Source organism: Zalophus californianus, chromosome 8, assembly GCF_009762305.2.
Source record: "Zalophus californianus isolate mZalCal1 chromosome 8, mZalCal1.pri.v2, whole genome shotgun sequence".
NCBI lineage: Eukaryota > Metazoa > Chordata > Mammalia > Carnivora > Otariidae > Zalophus > Zalophus californianus.
Window position 1 is genome coordinate 32,447,578 of NC_045602.1, and position 17,181 is coordinate 32,464,758.

At 35.9% G+C, this 17,181-nt stretch overlaps 1 protein-coding gene across 4 annotated transcripts in view; it reads right to left on the reverse strand.

Annotated features, from left to right (window-relative positions):
• Positions 1-17,181, reverse strand: part of MAP4K3 (mitogen-activated protein kinase kinase kinase kinase 3) — a 185,700-nt gene that overhangs the window by 14,032 nt on the left and 154,487 nt on the right. For all 4 annotated transcript variants that reach the window (XM_027621089.2, XM_027621088.2, XM_027621090.2 and 1 more), the window contains 7 exons: positions 15,983-16,024; positions 13,905-13,989; positions 12,463-12,542; positions 7,703-7,763; positions 7,467-7,584; positions 3,067-3,125; positions 1,957-2,060 (listed from right to left, as the gene is read on the reverse strand). In XM_027621089.2, the coding sequence (XP_027476890.1) occupies positions 1,957-2,060; positions 3,067-3,125; positions 7,467-7,584; positions 7,703-7,763; positions 12,463-12,542; positions 13,905-13,989; positions 15,983-16,024 (549 nt within the window). The remainder of the gene's footprint in view (positions 1-1,956; positions 2,061-3,066; positions 3,126-7,466; positions 7,585-7,702; positions 7,764-12,462; positions 12,543-13,904; positions 13,990-15,982; positions 16,025-17,181) is intronic.

Below are 17,181 nucleotides of genomic sequence, written 5' to 3' on the forward strand. Positions count from 1 at the left end.
TGTGTTTTAAGTCATTAACAGAAGAGGACTGCCACCTAAGAGCTCTAAATCCAGCTGCTATTGGTATTGGTCTTTGAGGCCAGTGACTGTATCTTACTCATTTTTGTCTAACTAGTTAAAAAGCACTGTGCCTGGTTTTTGTAATAAGTACGTAATTGTTTGCTGGCAAGGTGTTTAGTTTCTAACTTTTATTTATGATGAAAATGTAGTCTAATAAAGCAAAAACTCTGTCAGAAATGTCATTAGGAGGAAGGAAGACTATAGAAAGAATAAAAATGTTTATAAGACTGTAGAATAGAAACACCATAAATACTAATCACAATAAAGTCAAATACAGAAACAAAATATCCACAATATCTTGAAGTAGAGAGACAGGGGAAGCAGAGCTGGGTTAAGATTCAGGGTAAGAGCCTACAGAGAGCTCAGGGAGTTTAAGGAAAGTGGGAAGGCACGAAGTCTTGAGGGAGATAGTATTCTAAGTGCAGTATCTTAGAACACTGGCAACAGGCCTCATTAATTAGTCAGGGCCAGGCTCCCCGGGACTAGAGAAGTTGTGGAAAAGAGAAGATATGGATAGATAATTTTTACGCTTCCCATGTCTTTAATTATATATTTTCTCCTGCATGTTCTTCATACCTAAAACTCCTTTAATAGAGAAAAGGGTCTTTCGTTATGTTAGGATAAGTGGTATAACATATCAGGTAACACAAAAAATTCATTCATCCTAAGGTTTAATCAGACTGTATCTCTGAACACTGATACAATGAAATTATTTTTCATTCTGGTAGAGGTTAGGAATGAAAGGAATAGAGAGGATGTATCTAAAATGGACTAAAGGGGGGAAGGTAGGAAGAAGACAGGGAAGGGCAGGGCTGCAGAAAAATCAAACCATGTACACTTTAGCACTCCATCTAGGAGAAGGCGTGCTTTTGTCAAATAGGCAAGAACAAAGAGGAGCTAAGAACAAAACAGTTTTTGCCGTAAATGGGCTGTATTCAGAAGCTCTGCTTTAGATCGTTTATAACGCTATTTATTTTTTCCCCTTCAACTTTTGGTTTAAACAATTTTTGTTTCAGTGATTTGTGGCAATAGCACCTCAATGAGTTCAAGATTCTCGAAGCTATTTTTCTATTTCTTTAGCCCTACTTAATGTTGAGGTTAATAAATGGTGATATGAAAATAAAAATAGATTCCTTAGTCACGTACAGAAATTTAGGTAACAGGAATCCAATGCTTTAAATACTCTAATGCTGTATTGTAAAATTTAGGAAGAATCCATTCCAATTATATTCTGACCCCAAGTTCTAGGGAGATCTCAAATGTTCAGGAAATAAGACTACTTAATTTATATAAAATAGCAAAGAAAACAGCTTTAAAAATTCATTTGGTATCTCCCTGGTGTGAGTGAACCACTTTATTAGTTTTTCCTCCAATTTTAAGTTACAGCTGAGTAATATTAACTATTTTAAAGAATATTCATTGAAGATGCTAGAGAAACGTAGGCATAAAAAACTATCCATGGGAAGGCCTGGGCAAATTAACACCTAGCCATATAACCCAAATAAAGTTGTAAGTTCCCTCTCTGTATGGTTATCCCTAGTCCTCTTAGGCCAAATGCCAACCTGTGGGTTGTTTCTCTGCTGTGACGGAGCAGGTCAACCTTCTTAACACCTCCTGTTCGGGACATGAGACTATATGTGAGAGGCTATTTCTCGCTCCTACTGCCATCTCCCTGAACTATTTCTCTAGTCTCTTTTAAAACTTTTATCTGGCCAACTGATTTCCTTACAATCAGGCAGATTTTCACTACCCTGCCACATAATCCAAAATCATGAAATTAACTTGAGAAGAAACGGGAAAAAAGAAAAAAAAAAATTTTTTTTTTTGAAAGAACAGGAAAACTGACTTAATGAAGCTTTTATACTAAGAATGACTTAGGTTGCTTTTCATGCTTACCTTAATTAACATAAATTTCTGCATTGGTTCAACCCATTCTAATAAAACAATGCTAGTCTGAAGTGCCCCACATAGGTACTTATGGCCTGTGTAAGGATTTCGCACTGTCAAGGCAAAAAAGTATACGTAAGTTATCTTATAATACAAAGTCCTAACAATAGTAGTTGCATGCTCTGAACACAAACAAACAAAAGCTGGCTGCCAGTTCAATTTCTTAATTAGATTGTAGGGTGAAAACACTTTCAGTAAGAGCTGGAAACTCCGCCATCACATGCAGGATTTTTGTCTTATGCACAAATGAAACTGGTGGTTGTTATGGGGTCTGGCGGTGGAAAGGATTTTAGGTCTCATGGTAGCAGGGAGATTAGGTGAGGCAGCAAGATCCCAAAGGAAGGATCCTAAGTAGATCTGGGAGAAGTTGCCAAATGGACAGATTTAGCACATTTAGGGACAGGTGACTAAGGGTGCTTTTGGTAGTAATGTTCAGAGGCAGTGATGCTTTGGTTCTAGCAACATGAAGACATTATTAATCAAATCTCAAAATATAGATTTACAAGTAATAAAGCCTCAGAGGTTTTGAAGGGAAGGAAAGGAAACTCTTTTTTGCTCTTGCTATATGCAAATAAAACAGCTGACTGTGATGGAGGTGGAAGAGGAATTTAGGATGGTGGTGGGTGAACAGGGAGACTATAACTTTCACTTCACAGGCATAAGGTTTCACATATTAAAGGCATGAAAATATATGCTGAATGAGTAAACGCAGTCTCATAAGCCATTACTGAGCAGCATGTGAATGAAAAGGAACAGGGCCCCTGGAGAACAGGGTATGATAAAGTGCTGTAATAAAAAGTCATCCTACTTTCTCCATTTATCCAGTCAATAAATTATCTGCAAAACAACTGTTATGTGCAAGGTACTATATTAGGTTTAGTTTACATGGAGACTGAATGGCCAAGACATTTGTTTTACTTAAGGGGGAAAAGAAACTATTACTGGCAGAATGCCCTGGAGAAGTACTGTTTTATACTAAATTTAAAAATGAGCCTCATAGAGTTTTCTTATCTACTCTGTAAAGCAGGAGAGCTACCTGTTATGGAACGGTTTACTTACCAACACAACATTTCTGACACCACTTGGTTTCAGGGATTTTTGCTGATACAGCAAATTTCCTAAATGTAAATGAAAATGAATATATAATACATGTAGGTGAAGTTAGTATATGATAATGGTATCATTACAGATCAGTGGAGAAAGGATGAGTTGTTAAACCTACTAGGTCATCTATTAAAAATAACAATACATTTGATCTGCTTCTCATCCCTCCTCCAATCAATTCCAAATAGATTAAGGATTTATCAAAGTATGGAAAAACAAGACTATAAAATATTTAGAATAGACTTTGGGATTTCTTTAAAAAATGCAAAAAGAACAAATTATACAGGAAAATATTAATAAACTTTGATACTTTTTCATGGATGGATCCTACCACCTTAAACTACAGGTGGTAATTTGTTGAATGAATTTGTTGAATATACTGATAACTTTGGTTTACCAAAGGATACCACTAAGAAAGTAAAAAGATAAGCCATAAACTGAGGGAAGATATTTTTAGCACATATAATAAATTTAAGCTATGTAAAATGTTGTCTTACCACTAAAACAATTTTTAAGAACTTTTTTTAGACACTTTTATTTCTCTACTCAGGAAGAATGGGATATAGATTTTCTGGCAAAGGTCCTTTAGGGATTCTGCAAACATCTGATTCAAACTTAATATGTAAAAATCCATTTAAAATTACTTTTTAAAACTAAAATTTAAAAAATACACATAAACTCAAGTGTCTTTTATAATGAAAGTTGATAAAACAGACTGTTAGTGCAAGGTTGTACAAACATCAAATTATACTTCTCCATTTCTGTACACATATTTAAACTTTTTACATGTATAAATGTGTCACAGATTAGATGTCATTGCTCTGCACGTCTTAAAAAAAAAAAAAAGAGTTGTGTTTTGCTGGTAATAAAACAGTAAAGCCTGCATGTGATGCTCAAAACCATTTCAAACAAGCTCAGAATAATCTTTTTTCTAGATTATTTATTTAATTAGAGAGAGAACATGAGCAGGGGTGAGGAGCAGAGGGAGAGGCAGACTCCCTGCTGAGTAGGGGGTCTGAAGTGGGACTCGATCCAAGAACCCTGGGATCATGACCTGAGCCGAAGGCAGACGATTAACCGACGAAGCCACCCAGGCACGCAAGCTCAGAATAACCTCGATGGATGTTCCTGTCCTGTACAATTGGCAACTGAGTAATAACCAAACATATAATGCTGAGGTACCGTAATTTTAGCTTTTAATATGTTTTATATGCTGTTTATATTTGTAAAAATCTTTAATAACTATTGCTAACATTTACTAATAAGACCATACTGTTTGCCCTGAATTTCACATGTTCTATGTCAGTCCCTCTGATAATGCCATGAGATAGGTCACAGCACAGAAATCTGAGGGTTAGATTTAATAATTTCCTTAAAGTCACAGAGTTAGCAATTCTAGGAAGAAAGAATTCTAATCTAGTGTCTTAGTCTAACTGTAGTGTTCATAGCGATTCAACTTTGAAAAAAAAATCTATTTCTCTTTTATGATTCTGGATCAGTTTCACTAAAAAGTATTCTGAGCTTGCAAGAGAAGCTGTTAAAATTTGTTACCACTTGTAAGTACATTATCTGTATGAATTAGAATTTTGTTAATATTATGGTACCTAAACAATGACAGAAATTTGCCCGATATTGAGGCACTAAATGACAATGATGATCTAGAATACCTTGATTTCAAACTTTGGGTTAAAGCACCTATTGTTTCCCTCACCTACGTTCATACTGGGAAGAGTTTTACGTTCCAATTCATGCATTACATTAATATTTATAAAAATACCGCTTTCATATACAGTGAAATTTCATACAGCTTAAAACAAAACAAAAATTCCCCACACCTTTAAATTAAGTAAACTGCTTGAACCAAAGTGCTTTTTAGAGTTTAAGAAAACCTGAATCAATTTCCACTGCAACAAGCTTAATGTTCCCAGTCCACACTTGTGAACTTGTCCCCTGCATCCCAAGACTACTTAGGGGTTAATCTACTGAATCCGACAAAACCCAGGAGGATTAACTGACTGCAAGGTTCTGAAAGACTGTAAAGAATACTACACAGTCAATACGAGATCAACTACTAAGTACAGCTGAGGGTTAACAATAATGAAACTACTCAAAATAGTTGTGAGTAGCACACTGAAATGTTATAAAAGTTTAGAACTTCCTACAGTGATCTATATAGATTTACCTTACTTTTAGTCATGATTTTACAATAAGTAAAATTTATATGCCAGCACCCAGTTAACTAGAATCTTAAGTGAACCAACATTCTCAATGTAATTAATGTAAGATATTTTAGGGTACATTACAAACAGTTCAATTTACCATGCCTAACAATGATGACAACAGATCTAGTTATTAAGAGCCTACTAGGTGCCAGAAACCATGAATACTATACATACATAATTTATCATTTTAAAAACAACTTTACAAGATAGGTATATTGGTTCCATTTTATAGATGAAAGGTTGTATAATTTATTCAAGGTTCCAAACCTAGTAAGTGAACAAGGCAGGATTTAAATTCAAGTCTACCTAGATTCCAAAGCTTATGCTTTACTAAAGAAGCTTTACAGTTCAATACAGTGAGTACCTAGATTTATAGTGAGAACCACGGGACATTACAAGATGCTCAAAGGAAGTTTCATTTGTGCTCACTTTACAGTAGAAGAACTAGTACTAATACACATACAAAATCTTATCATGCAAAAAAGGTTCTCAGATTTCCTGCCAGGAAATAAAAGAATTAAGAGTAGATTTTATAATAACTGACTTCTTGATAACAAAACTGAAAGTGGGAAGGACCCAATGGTGAGTGCTACTAACACTGAAGACTGACTATAACAAAGTTACGTGAAATAACAGCCCAGAGGTAAAGTACTCTTAGAGGTAACATCTTCCTCTATGGAAATTCCTTAAAGGAAGAGGTAATACGTTATTCAATTTTGTCTCATGTATATACTAGGAAACTTTCTGCACATCTGGTATATTCAGTAAAATTTGAAGAATTGAACCCAGCTACAAATAAGCTCAAATGAGCTACAAATGTCTCTATTCTGACAAAATGATATAAAAATAAGTGAATACATTAAAATTTGTGTGCTTTACATTCCTCGGAGGCTCTTGCACCTTACATATATTTTTATATCTTTTAGAGATTTTATTTATTTGACAGAGAGAGAGAGCATGAGCAGGGGGAGGGGCAACGGGAGAGGGAGAAGCAAGCTTCCCATGAGCAGGGAGCCTGATGTGAGCCTCAATCCCAGGACCCTAGGATCATGACCTGAGCCGAAGGCAGACGCTTAACCGACTGAGCCACCCAGGTGCCCCCTTACATATATTTTTAAAGCTTGGTGGTCAGTTTCCATGGCCAGAGGAATTTAAGATTATCAAGTTAGACAGCTAGATGGAGATGTGCTATATAAGAAGACAGAAAATCAACAGCACCAAGTGGCAGCTGGGAGAAAAAGAGGGACAGATAAACTCTATGTGAAGAAAGAAACTCCCTGACTCCATTCTTGGAGCTGGTAATAGCTAACTCCAACTGTAGGTATTATAATGTAGGTATAATAAATCAAGCTCATAGTTGCAACTCTGAGTCATCATGAAAAGGTCCAGTTAAACTCAATGTAATCTATTTTAAGAAGACAGAAAAGCATGCAGTATAATTTTTAAATGATTTTCATCAAAAAGGTTAATTTTTAAAGTCTTTTGCACAATGGGGCTAATTTTAGCTTTACTGTAAACTCAGCAACTGAGAACAACAGCTTTTCAAGGTACTTGAAAGCTAAGGTTGTACGTTAGTTGCTCTACAACTGATACGGTAAAGGAAGAACGGCTATAGTATAATGTCTTTGTAAAATACAACTTATACTAGACTCAGAAGACCTTTTGGCCAACAAATGAGGTGCAATATAATAATAACCAAAGGAAGAGAGAGCATAATGGAAAACTCCTCAAAGTAGAAAAACAAAACCCCTCAATTCCTAAGTAATTATCTTCTAATGTAAAAACCTTGATTTAATAAATCATTTTGATTTTCTAAGTTTAGAAACTACCTTGAAAAAAATTCACTTTATTCAAATTAACACAAATATGTCGGAAGCACTATATGTGATGAAAAATTACTAGCAAATCATAGAAAAAAATTAGTTTTAACCTTGTAGAAAATACTAATCAGTTTTAAAATTCCAGAGGTACCTTCAGTTCTTGTGAAAATATTACCTCTCACAATTTTTTCATTACACATGATTTCTACTAACCCAAACTGAGAGCTTTTTTCAATTTCTATAGTATAACTATTATTTAGAATTAACTAACATATTACTTCTAAGGATGAAACATAAGTAAATGTACAGCTACCTCGGTAGTATTCTGTCAGGGAGTTTGTGTGCTGGAATGGCCACAGGTAACTTCTGCATTTGTCTTGCATAGTCAAAAAGCCCTGGTAAATTATGGGAATAAAGCTGAGAAGCTTTACCTGTAAAGAAAAATAATCATGATATAAAAGCTAATAACAAATAGGAACAGTTGTAAGATATGTAAAAGTCTTTTAAAAGAGGAACAATTGTAAGATATGTAAAAGCTAAAAGACTTACCAGATATTGATAGTAAGCAATTGTTCATTACATATAACCATGTACACCTTCGGGGGAATAGCTGGTTTAAAAAAAAAAAAAAAGTGCAAAGTTTACAAAAGATAACAGATAAGATAGTAACATAAATATGTACATACTTAACCATGCAAGCTGTCTTATCAATGGGCTAGTTCTTAAAAAAAGAAACTTATTTTTAATAGAAATTCATTTTAGAAGACATTTAAAACCCGATGATATATATACACATACATTTCTATGGGAGAAAAATAAGTAAATTAGCAATGTAATTTCATTACCTAAGTCTCAATATGATATGATTAGTTTGAGTCTCCCTTATGGTTAAGAACTATAATAATCCCAAACTGCAAGGGCAGAAAGCCCATTTTCAAACAATGTCTATTCCTTTATTATGGTTCTGGGGTTAAGTAATTAACTTTTCTGTGTAGTTCTCCAAATACATTTGTATCTAGGCATACGAACATGCATGGCTTCTGGAGCAGAAGAGACAGAAAAAAGGATCATGGTTCAGTGGAACACAGGGTATAGAAACACTAGGTATGGAGGAAAAAAAGGCTGAGGGAATATGATGAAAATGTACAAATAATTAAGAATATGGATATGGAATTCATTTCTGAAATACAGTCCATAAGAACGGAGAGGCACCTCTGGAAGTTTGAAAATGGTCAGTATGTAGGGCAAAGAAAAGGGAATCCATGGAACACGGTCCATATATTTTGAAGGCAAAACATAACTGCTCTCATAAATATATTTTATTATGAAGCCCAGTGGTCCCTCCATCCACATCAGCATTATTAGCATCACGGGGGCATTTGTTAGAAATGCAAATTCTTGGATTTCACCCCAGACTTAACTGAAGTAGAAGTTCTGAAAGGGGGCCCAGCAGTTTAGGTTTTAAGCAGCCCTCCAGGTGATTCTGATGCATAATGAAGTCTGAGAGCCACTGATGAATGTAATTAAGTATTCTCATTTAACAAGCCCAAGTGCTGGGTTTGCTCTGGCGGCTCCTACTCAGTTACTCCAAACTAGACTGGGATATGGGCCGGAACCGAGAGAATAAGGGACGAATGAAACTACCAAGGCCTCTAAGGGCTTACTTTATTAAAGCACAAAGTCACAATGATGGCCCCGAATAACTAAAGGAGAAAAGGTAATAACAAAAGGGAAAGAAACTAAGTAAAACCTATTTTACAGAAAACCTGATTGTTTCATTTATTTGCAAAATACTCCCATAAAGTATCTAATTTCTCCAAATAAAACATGGCAATATAGTTTTAAAAAGATTGAAACAGAGTTGACATACAATGTTATATTAATTTCAGGTGCACAGAATAGTGATTTGACAATTCTATACCTCATCCAACACTCACCACAGTTTAAGTGTAGTCACCGTCTGTCTCCATACAATGTTATTACAATATTATTGACTATGTTCTCGGTGCTGTATTTTTGCCATAGTTTTTAACTTTGAAAAATGTGCCTATAGCTGTGTCTCAGACCGAAAGGACATAAACATTTCCTATTTTATGCTCGTCATAAAAAATTCACAATAGAATTGGGAATTCATTGGCTATACTGAGAAAATTAGGCAGAAAGAGGGGCAATGACTTATTATAAGCCATATAGCAGTATATTATCAAAGTAGCAAAAAACTGATTTTTATTTAATACTCTTGAACTGGGTTTATCTTCATAAAAAACTTAAGAAGTATTTCTCTAGTATTAAATCTATGGCTTATTGTGAGATGATATATTTGTAAATGTAAGTGAGTTAGCTTGTTTAATACAAGCATACACAAAGTATCTGGGCAAGACACAAACTCCTTGCATAATTATCAACACAGGGACAATGAAAAAGCATTTATGCAAAGTTTTATTAAGTGGATTTCACATTGGATTTTTGTTTTTAACCACATTTAATAAAACCTTAAAGCTTTTCTAGATTTCTAATGTCTATTTCCTTTAGCAAAGTAGGCTCTGGGTGAAATAATCCATTCAATGAAAGTAGACAGTAGTTAAGAGTAGGTTCTGCAGTTTGCAGACTCAGATACCTGCTTTCTCAGTGACTGTGACTTTGGATAATGTGATCTCTGTGAGTCAGTGTTGTTATTTGTAAACTGGAGCACCTATACCTAACAGAGTTGCTGTGGTGATTAAACAAGAAAAGGGCATGGAAGACTGGTGCATGCGGAGCACTCAGTGAATGTTAGCTATAAATAATAAAAGCAGATAAAAAATCAGGACCCTGTTTGGTGTCATTTCCTCTCCTTCCAGCATCTTCCCCTATCTAGCAGACTCATGCCACCTGGTCTCCTTCCCCTAGAGGACAGAGAAAATCCACCTAATAATTTCATAGCAAGATGAAAAAAACTCAGGATCTCACATATTCTCATTCCCTACTCTCAAAGGCTTTCTCTTCGAGGGAAAAGGTTTCACTTTGTAGGGCATGTGTAGCTCAGAATATATTAATCAAACAGTGTAGTTTCCCCTGCTGAAGCATCTCAGGAGGGGACTTCCTGAAGACTGCGACCGGGTAAGGTTGGTGGGCACCTTCACTTAACAGTCCCTTGAATTAGGTGGATAAATGCTTACCCCACCTATGCATGAAGTTGGTCTTGTTCCTTATAATTAATATTGTTACCTGCAAGGTGATTTTTATTATTTTTTTAAAAGATTTTATTTATTTGACAGAGATAGAGGGAAAGCACAAGCAGGGGGAGCAGCAGGTAGAGTGAGAGGGAGGAGCAAGCTCCCCACTGAGGAAGGAGCCTGACGCGGAGTTCGATCCCAGGACCCTGGGATCATCCTGGGATCATGACCTGAGTTGAAGGCAGCCGCTTAACCAACTGAGCCACTCAGGCGCCCCTCAGGTGATTTTTAGATATATTATATTCAAAAAAATATCACTACCTTTGAGTTATTTACTAATTATTATAAATAACAAGACCCTTTTCATTTTTCTCTAGTTTCTAATATTTTTCAGCCATGTCACTGTATACCACTTCCAGATTGAAAGATTTAAAGTATATCATACAGTTTAGGATCTTGTTGGAAAATCTAATTAAAAAATGCTGCAATGAGGGGCGCCTGGGTGGCTCAGATGGTTAAGCATCTGCCCTTGGATCAGGTCAGGATCCCGGGGTCCTGGGATCGAGCCCCACATCGGGCTCCTGGCTCAGTGGGGAGCCTGCTTTTCCCTCTCCCTCTGCTCATGCCCTCTCTATCTCTGTCAAATGAATAAATTTTAAAAAAACTTTAAAAAAATGCTGCAATGAGAAAAGATGGAAATGTTTGGTTATGAAGAAAATACCATTACTTAGGGATTTTTTCTCTCCATTGTATTTGTAATCAATTTATATTGATAACGGACAGTTATACAACCCACAGGCACCCAAAACTCAATGTGACCAAACTTCATGCAGTATCATGCCCTTCAAATTTACTTCCCCTTCTGTATACGATACCCTGACAGGTGGTACCGTCGTTCACTCTAGCTGGAGACCTGGAGTCAACCTAGACTTTTCCTGAGCCTCCATGTTGAAGAGGTCATTTAATATGGCCAATTCTAGCTCTTTAATTTTTCTCTAGGTCTGGTGTTTCTCTACAGGAGCCATACAAGTGGGAAAGGCAGTGTGGTGAAGTAGTTAAGGACACGGACTCTGGAGCCAGCTGGCTGGGTTCATATCCCACCCAGTTCAGCTACTTAATAGTTGTGGGATCTCTGAGAAGTTACTAATCCTTTCTGTGCCTCAGATTTCTCATCGGAAATGCAATCCATGATGGTATCTGTCTTTGAGAGTTGTTGTGAAGATTAATTATGTAAAGCGTTTAAAAATAGTATCTGGCAGGGCGCCTGGGTGCCTCAGTCTGTTGGGTGTCTGACTCTTGATTTCAGCTCAGGCCATGATCTCATGGGTCATGGGATTGAGCCCTGCTAATAGGGGAGTCTGCTTGAGATTCTTTCCCTCTGCCCCTCCTCTCTCTTTCTCTCTGGAATAAATAAATCTCTAAAAAAGCTTAAAAACAGTATTTGGCACAAAGTAAGTTTTATATAGGTATTAGCTACTAACACCATCATTATCATTTTGCAGGTTGTTTAGCATTGCTGGCCCCTGGGTACTAAATATCAAAAGCTTCCCCCAGTCACTGGGACAGTAACAAATGGTCCCCATACAATTCCAAACCTCACTTTTTCCTTTCTGTCCTCTCCACTTCTGCCCCGACTCAACACTTCTTCACCCTTTGACCAAAATCTCTCCTGTCATCTCTCACCACACTGCAAACAGATAGTTCTAAAACATGGACCTGGTCATTCTGCACTCATTCTGTACTCCAGTCAGAATGTCTGTTCATGATTCCCCATCCTTGCTGCACCAATTCCCAACTTCATGCCCTCATATTTACCCTCTGTCTGTCTGGGAAGCTTCTACTCATTGCTATGAATGGTCTCTTTTCACCTGCCACAGGTGGTGCTAGTGACTTGCACCTCTGTGGCCTCGACCTTGTGCTGGCTCCTAGTGTGACAGCTAAGTGTTGCAGTGACTGCTATGTCTCTTTCTCTGTTAGATCACGAGGTCCTGCAGGGCAAGGACTAGTTCTGCGAATGTGTCCTCAGTACTGACAGATACAACATGCTCTATGAAGCTCTTATGGATAAAAGAGGCAGAAAATCCTAGAACTGAAACATTTCTTGCCTAGTATCTATATATAACTTTAAAAAACAGAAAATACAAAATAACACACCTGTTCCATTGATGTTTCATGAAGTTCATTAAGATTCAAAGTATAAATCCCTTCTTCAGCACCAAATATCAAGTACTGATCTGAAATGACAAAAGTAATTCACCGGTTTTGATATGTAAAATACTATCAAAAAGGATTTATATAGAAATTAAGTAAATATGTATTAACATGAAGAATTATTGTGATTGATAAGCAGTAAATATATTTTAATACAAATTAAGTGGCTAAACACTCTACCTTAATGAACTGAGCTATATGTAAATGCCAGCCTCAAAGTAGAGAGGAAAACTTTTATGTAAAAGGTTTTGAAGTCTGGAATGATAGGGTTCCTCGCTCATCAGAAGGTGCTGAGGACTGGCAGAGAATCTGTAGCTTCTTTTCTAAAATTCCTTTAAGAGAAGATCATGTACAATTGATGTATAAAATATAAAGAACTGATACAGATTTAAAATATTTTTGCAGATGGGCTACCATTACAAGCAGCAACATCAAAACACCAGGATCTAAAAAAAAAAACCCCAAAAAACAAAAACAAAACAAAACAAAAAAACCCAGGATCTGGCTACTGCCTATTCAAAGTTAACTAAAACTTGGATACCTGCTAGGGTACTCAATATCTGCTAGAAGACGGTAGTTTAGCCACGGTCCTGTCTGATCTGCTTTTGATAATAAAAAACAACAGGTAAAGAACTTCTCCAGACTGAACTGAAGTATGCTGAGAACAACTTAGAATGCCGAGAGCATTCCTAGACTGCCCAGTATTTAGGATTAGTGCTGGCAGATTAAAAGCATAAGCTTTGTGGTCTGACAATACAACTGAGCTGGGTTCCAAGTGCAGCCTTACCCCTGACTGGTGATGAAACAATGAACCTCTCTGAATGTCATATTCCCTATTTGTGAAATACAAGTTCCTCCACCTCGGATTTTTAAAAGATTTAGTAAGAACATGTGTGGGCATGTATTCATGTAGATCTTGCATATACAGATACTAAGATACATAGTGAGAGAATGCTGGTGGTCTTTAGTCAGTGACTAATGACAATGATTCTTATTATGATCCCCTTTAAGGTGGAGAGGTCCTCTAAAGTGTTCACTACACCCTGGACCCTTGGTAGTTAAACTCCTTTAATAACAACTGTGCCTAAAGCATAAAGATACTGAATGTGCAGCTACAGAAAAAAAACTTTTCTGGGGGAAATTAGGGTGGCAGAGAGTATAAGGTTTCACTCTATTGATATGGGGACCATACAGTGAAATTTTAGTGTTACATGTCACCTCCAACACTGCTAATAACACAGAGAAACATATTTACCTTAAATAATTTTTTAAAATTATAACAAAAAATTTTTCAGAAAGGTATTCAGAATATGAAGAAAACTGATTGCTTTCATGGCCTCAAGTTAAAAAACAATTAGATAACAGATAAAAACAAATAGTACTACCTCTTGTATCTGGGTTTATCCATGATGTTGCACAGTGAATTTTTAAGGGACATCCATTAAAAACCTTCGAAAAACATGCACCCATCTGGAAAAACAAATAACAACCAAGTAATACAATATTCCCTGATAAGAAGGAAATCATAACCTCTATAAAGGTGAAAAGTTTCTTATTTCATGACCTAAAATGTTTAATGTTAATCATTAAATTTAATATTACAACATGAAAAAGGCATAGTTGATTACAAAACCGTATTATGTACTTCAAAACATGGTCTGTACCCATTTAAAAAAAAAAAAGCAAAATGTGCTTATTTTCCCTGGATGGTCAATAAAAAGCTTTATTTCTTTATGTTAATATTTACCAAGGCCATTTACAAGTCTTACATATAATAAATACCTTATAAGGAAATATAGTATCATTCATTTGAACTTTTTTTTGATCTTCAAAGAGTAAAATGTTAATTTTGAAACTGTTGTTCAGGTTAGAATAAATAAATACAAGAAAGCTTATTCATTTAATCACTTTTTCTACTAACAACTCGGGGGGGAAAGAATACAAAAATATTTGGTGAGAAGAAGAGCACTGCATCATTTTATAGCTGGAATATTTTCTTCACAAATATGGAGACAATAGCCAGGGACAGAACGCATTACTATAGTTGATTATAAGGGATTAAAAATACTAACATAAAAAAATAAAATCATAAACCTTAAGATTTCCTTTTTCCTAGAAGAAATCTACCAACCAACATTTTTAAGATTTTAGTACCAAAAAACAATAACCTGGCAATACCATCAGGTGGTAGGAGACCAATAAAAAATGTTTTTATGGTATAGGGCAGAAATTGTATCATTTAACTAATTCCGATAATTATTCTTCAAGATCACTGCCAAAATTTTGTATGTGGAGGTGCTACCTAATCCCTAAAAATCCAAATGACAAAATGAGGTGCCGAACAATCAAACCAACCCCAACCATAAGCTAGCCTGGACAGCTGATCGTACTGGGCTTCGCACTGCAGCCAAACAGGAAATCGTGTCTGGCTGTTTAAGTGTCTCTGGGGACTTGGGAGCCCTTTACTCTCAAAACTTTCATTTTGTAAGACAAGGTATATTTAGATCTTTATACTATTACAAAGTGGAGTAAGAAACTAAAAGGGCTAAAAAGAAGAGTCAAGAGGTTACAGACTAGAAACCTTCTAAATTAGCGTCAAACTACATTTTAGGTTACAGGTTTGGAGCAGCGAAAATGCACTTCTATCTATATGATGCAACTCAATTACACTGAGCTAATATAATTTTATAATATAATAATATAATTTTAATCCTAAGGTAGCATGGTCTAATAAAAAAACAAAAAAACCAGGACAGAGTGAAAAAAACCAGAATACAGGAGTGTTATCTAGGAACTGGGTGGAGTTCTGTGATCTTGCAAAGATTCTGGGGTCTCAATTTTACTCATGGTCAAAATAGAGTTTGGGCCAGATGGTCCTTTAATGCTCCTTCTAGTTCTAAACTTCTGTTTTTGATAACTGAAAACGCTAGGAAAAAATGTGTCATATCTACATTTTGTATTTCCTATTGTATCCATGTGCCTTTTCCACATTTCTTCAAAAATATCTACAAAGAAGATATTAACAAATTTTGGAATAAAGGAGTTTTAAAATGTATAATTTACCATAATTTTATTTTGTAAAGCTACTTTTCAGATGTAACAATATTTAAATTAGTAATCTTAGAGATTTTTTTTTATTAATAAAGGAGATTCTTTTTTTTTTTTTAAGATTTTATTTATTTGACAGAGAGAGACAAAGTGAGAGAAGGAACACAAGCAGGGGAGTGGGCGAGGAAGAGGCAGGCTTCCTGCTGAGCAGGGAAGCCCGACGTAGGGCTTGATCCCAGGACCCCGGGATCATGACCTATGCCAAAGGCAGACACTTAATGACTGAGCCACCCAGGCGCCCCGAGGAGATTCTTTCAAACAGGTAAAAAATTCTAACCAAAGATACATAGTCAAGCAATTAATTATCTTTCATTGTATTTAGATTGAAAACAACCTATTTGATATTTATACTTACATGCACTTTAGGTGTTGGGGGTAGACCATTACTAATAGGCTTCTAGAAGAAGAATACATGCATGAATACACTTCATTTGTTGCTATTTGGTATAACAATACTGTATTTCAAACACATGTATCAAAATAAAATACATGAATACTTTCTTTTTGTAAAACGAAACAATACAGATAAGGCTGAAGTTCCCTATAACCCTTCTATAGTACACTTATTCCTGGTACCTGCCCCCCACAAAAACTGGTTTAGTGTATACCCTTCCAAGCCTTTTTTCTAGACAACTATATGTACTCATGTATTTGTGTATATTTCCATACCTCTTTTGTGTGTGTGTGTATATACATGTGTGTGTGTATATATATACGATTCCCTACAGAAAACACTGTTTGTGTGTGTGTTTTATAACATAAATAGTTATGCACTGTTTTATCAACCTCTTCTTTGCCTTAATGTTGGGTCTTAGATCTTTCTATCAGTACACACAGATCTGGTTCATTTGTTTAACTGCAGCACAGTATGACTATAACATACTTTTACTTAGCTATTCCCTAATTATTACTGGATATTTAAGTTATTTTCCATTTTTCACTATAACAACAATACAGAAATGATCACCGTTGCATATATCTTACTATGCAATGTGTGAATGATTTTTTTTAAGGTACGCTGTGAGAAGAGAAACTCCTGGAACAAAAGGGCTGAACCTTTTACATTTTGGCAGATACCGCCAAACTGTCTTTCCGAGTGCTCATTTCATATCATAACCCATCAGCAATGTAGGAGAGCCCTGGTTCCTTCTGGTCTCACAGACACTTAATGTTATCAAGCGGGTGAGTAAAAAATATTTTCTCCTTAATTTGCATGGCTCTGATTGTTAGGAAGACTGAGAATATTTAAAAAACAGTTTATTGGCTATTTGTATATTCTCTTCTGTGAAGTGTCGTTTCTCATTTTTTTTACTGAGTTATTTTTTTCTTACCTATTTTTTGGAGTTCTTTATATAATTTAGATTTGAATACTTTTTTTAAAGATTTTATTTGTCAGAGAGAGAGAGTGAGAGCGCACAAACAGGGGGAGTGGCAGGCAGAGGGAGAAGAAGCAGGCTCCCCGCTGAGCAAGGAGCCCAATGCGGGGCTCGATCCCAGGACTCTGGGGTCATGACCTGAGCTGAAGGCAGACAGTTAACCGACTGAGCCAACCAA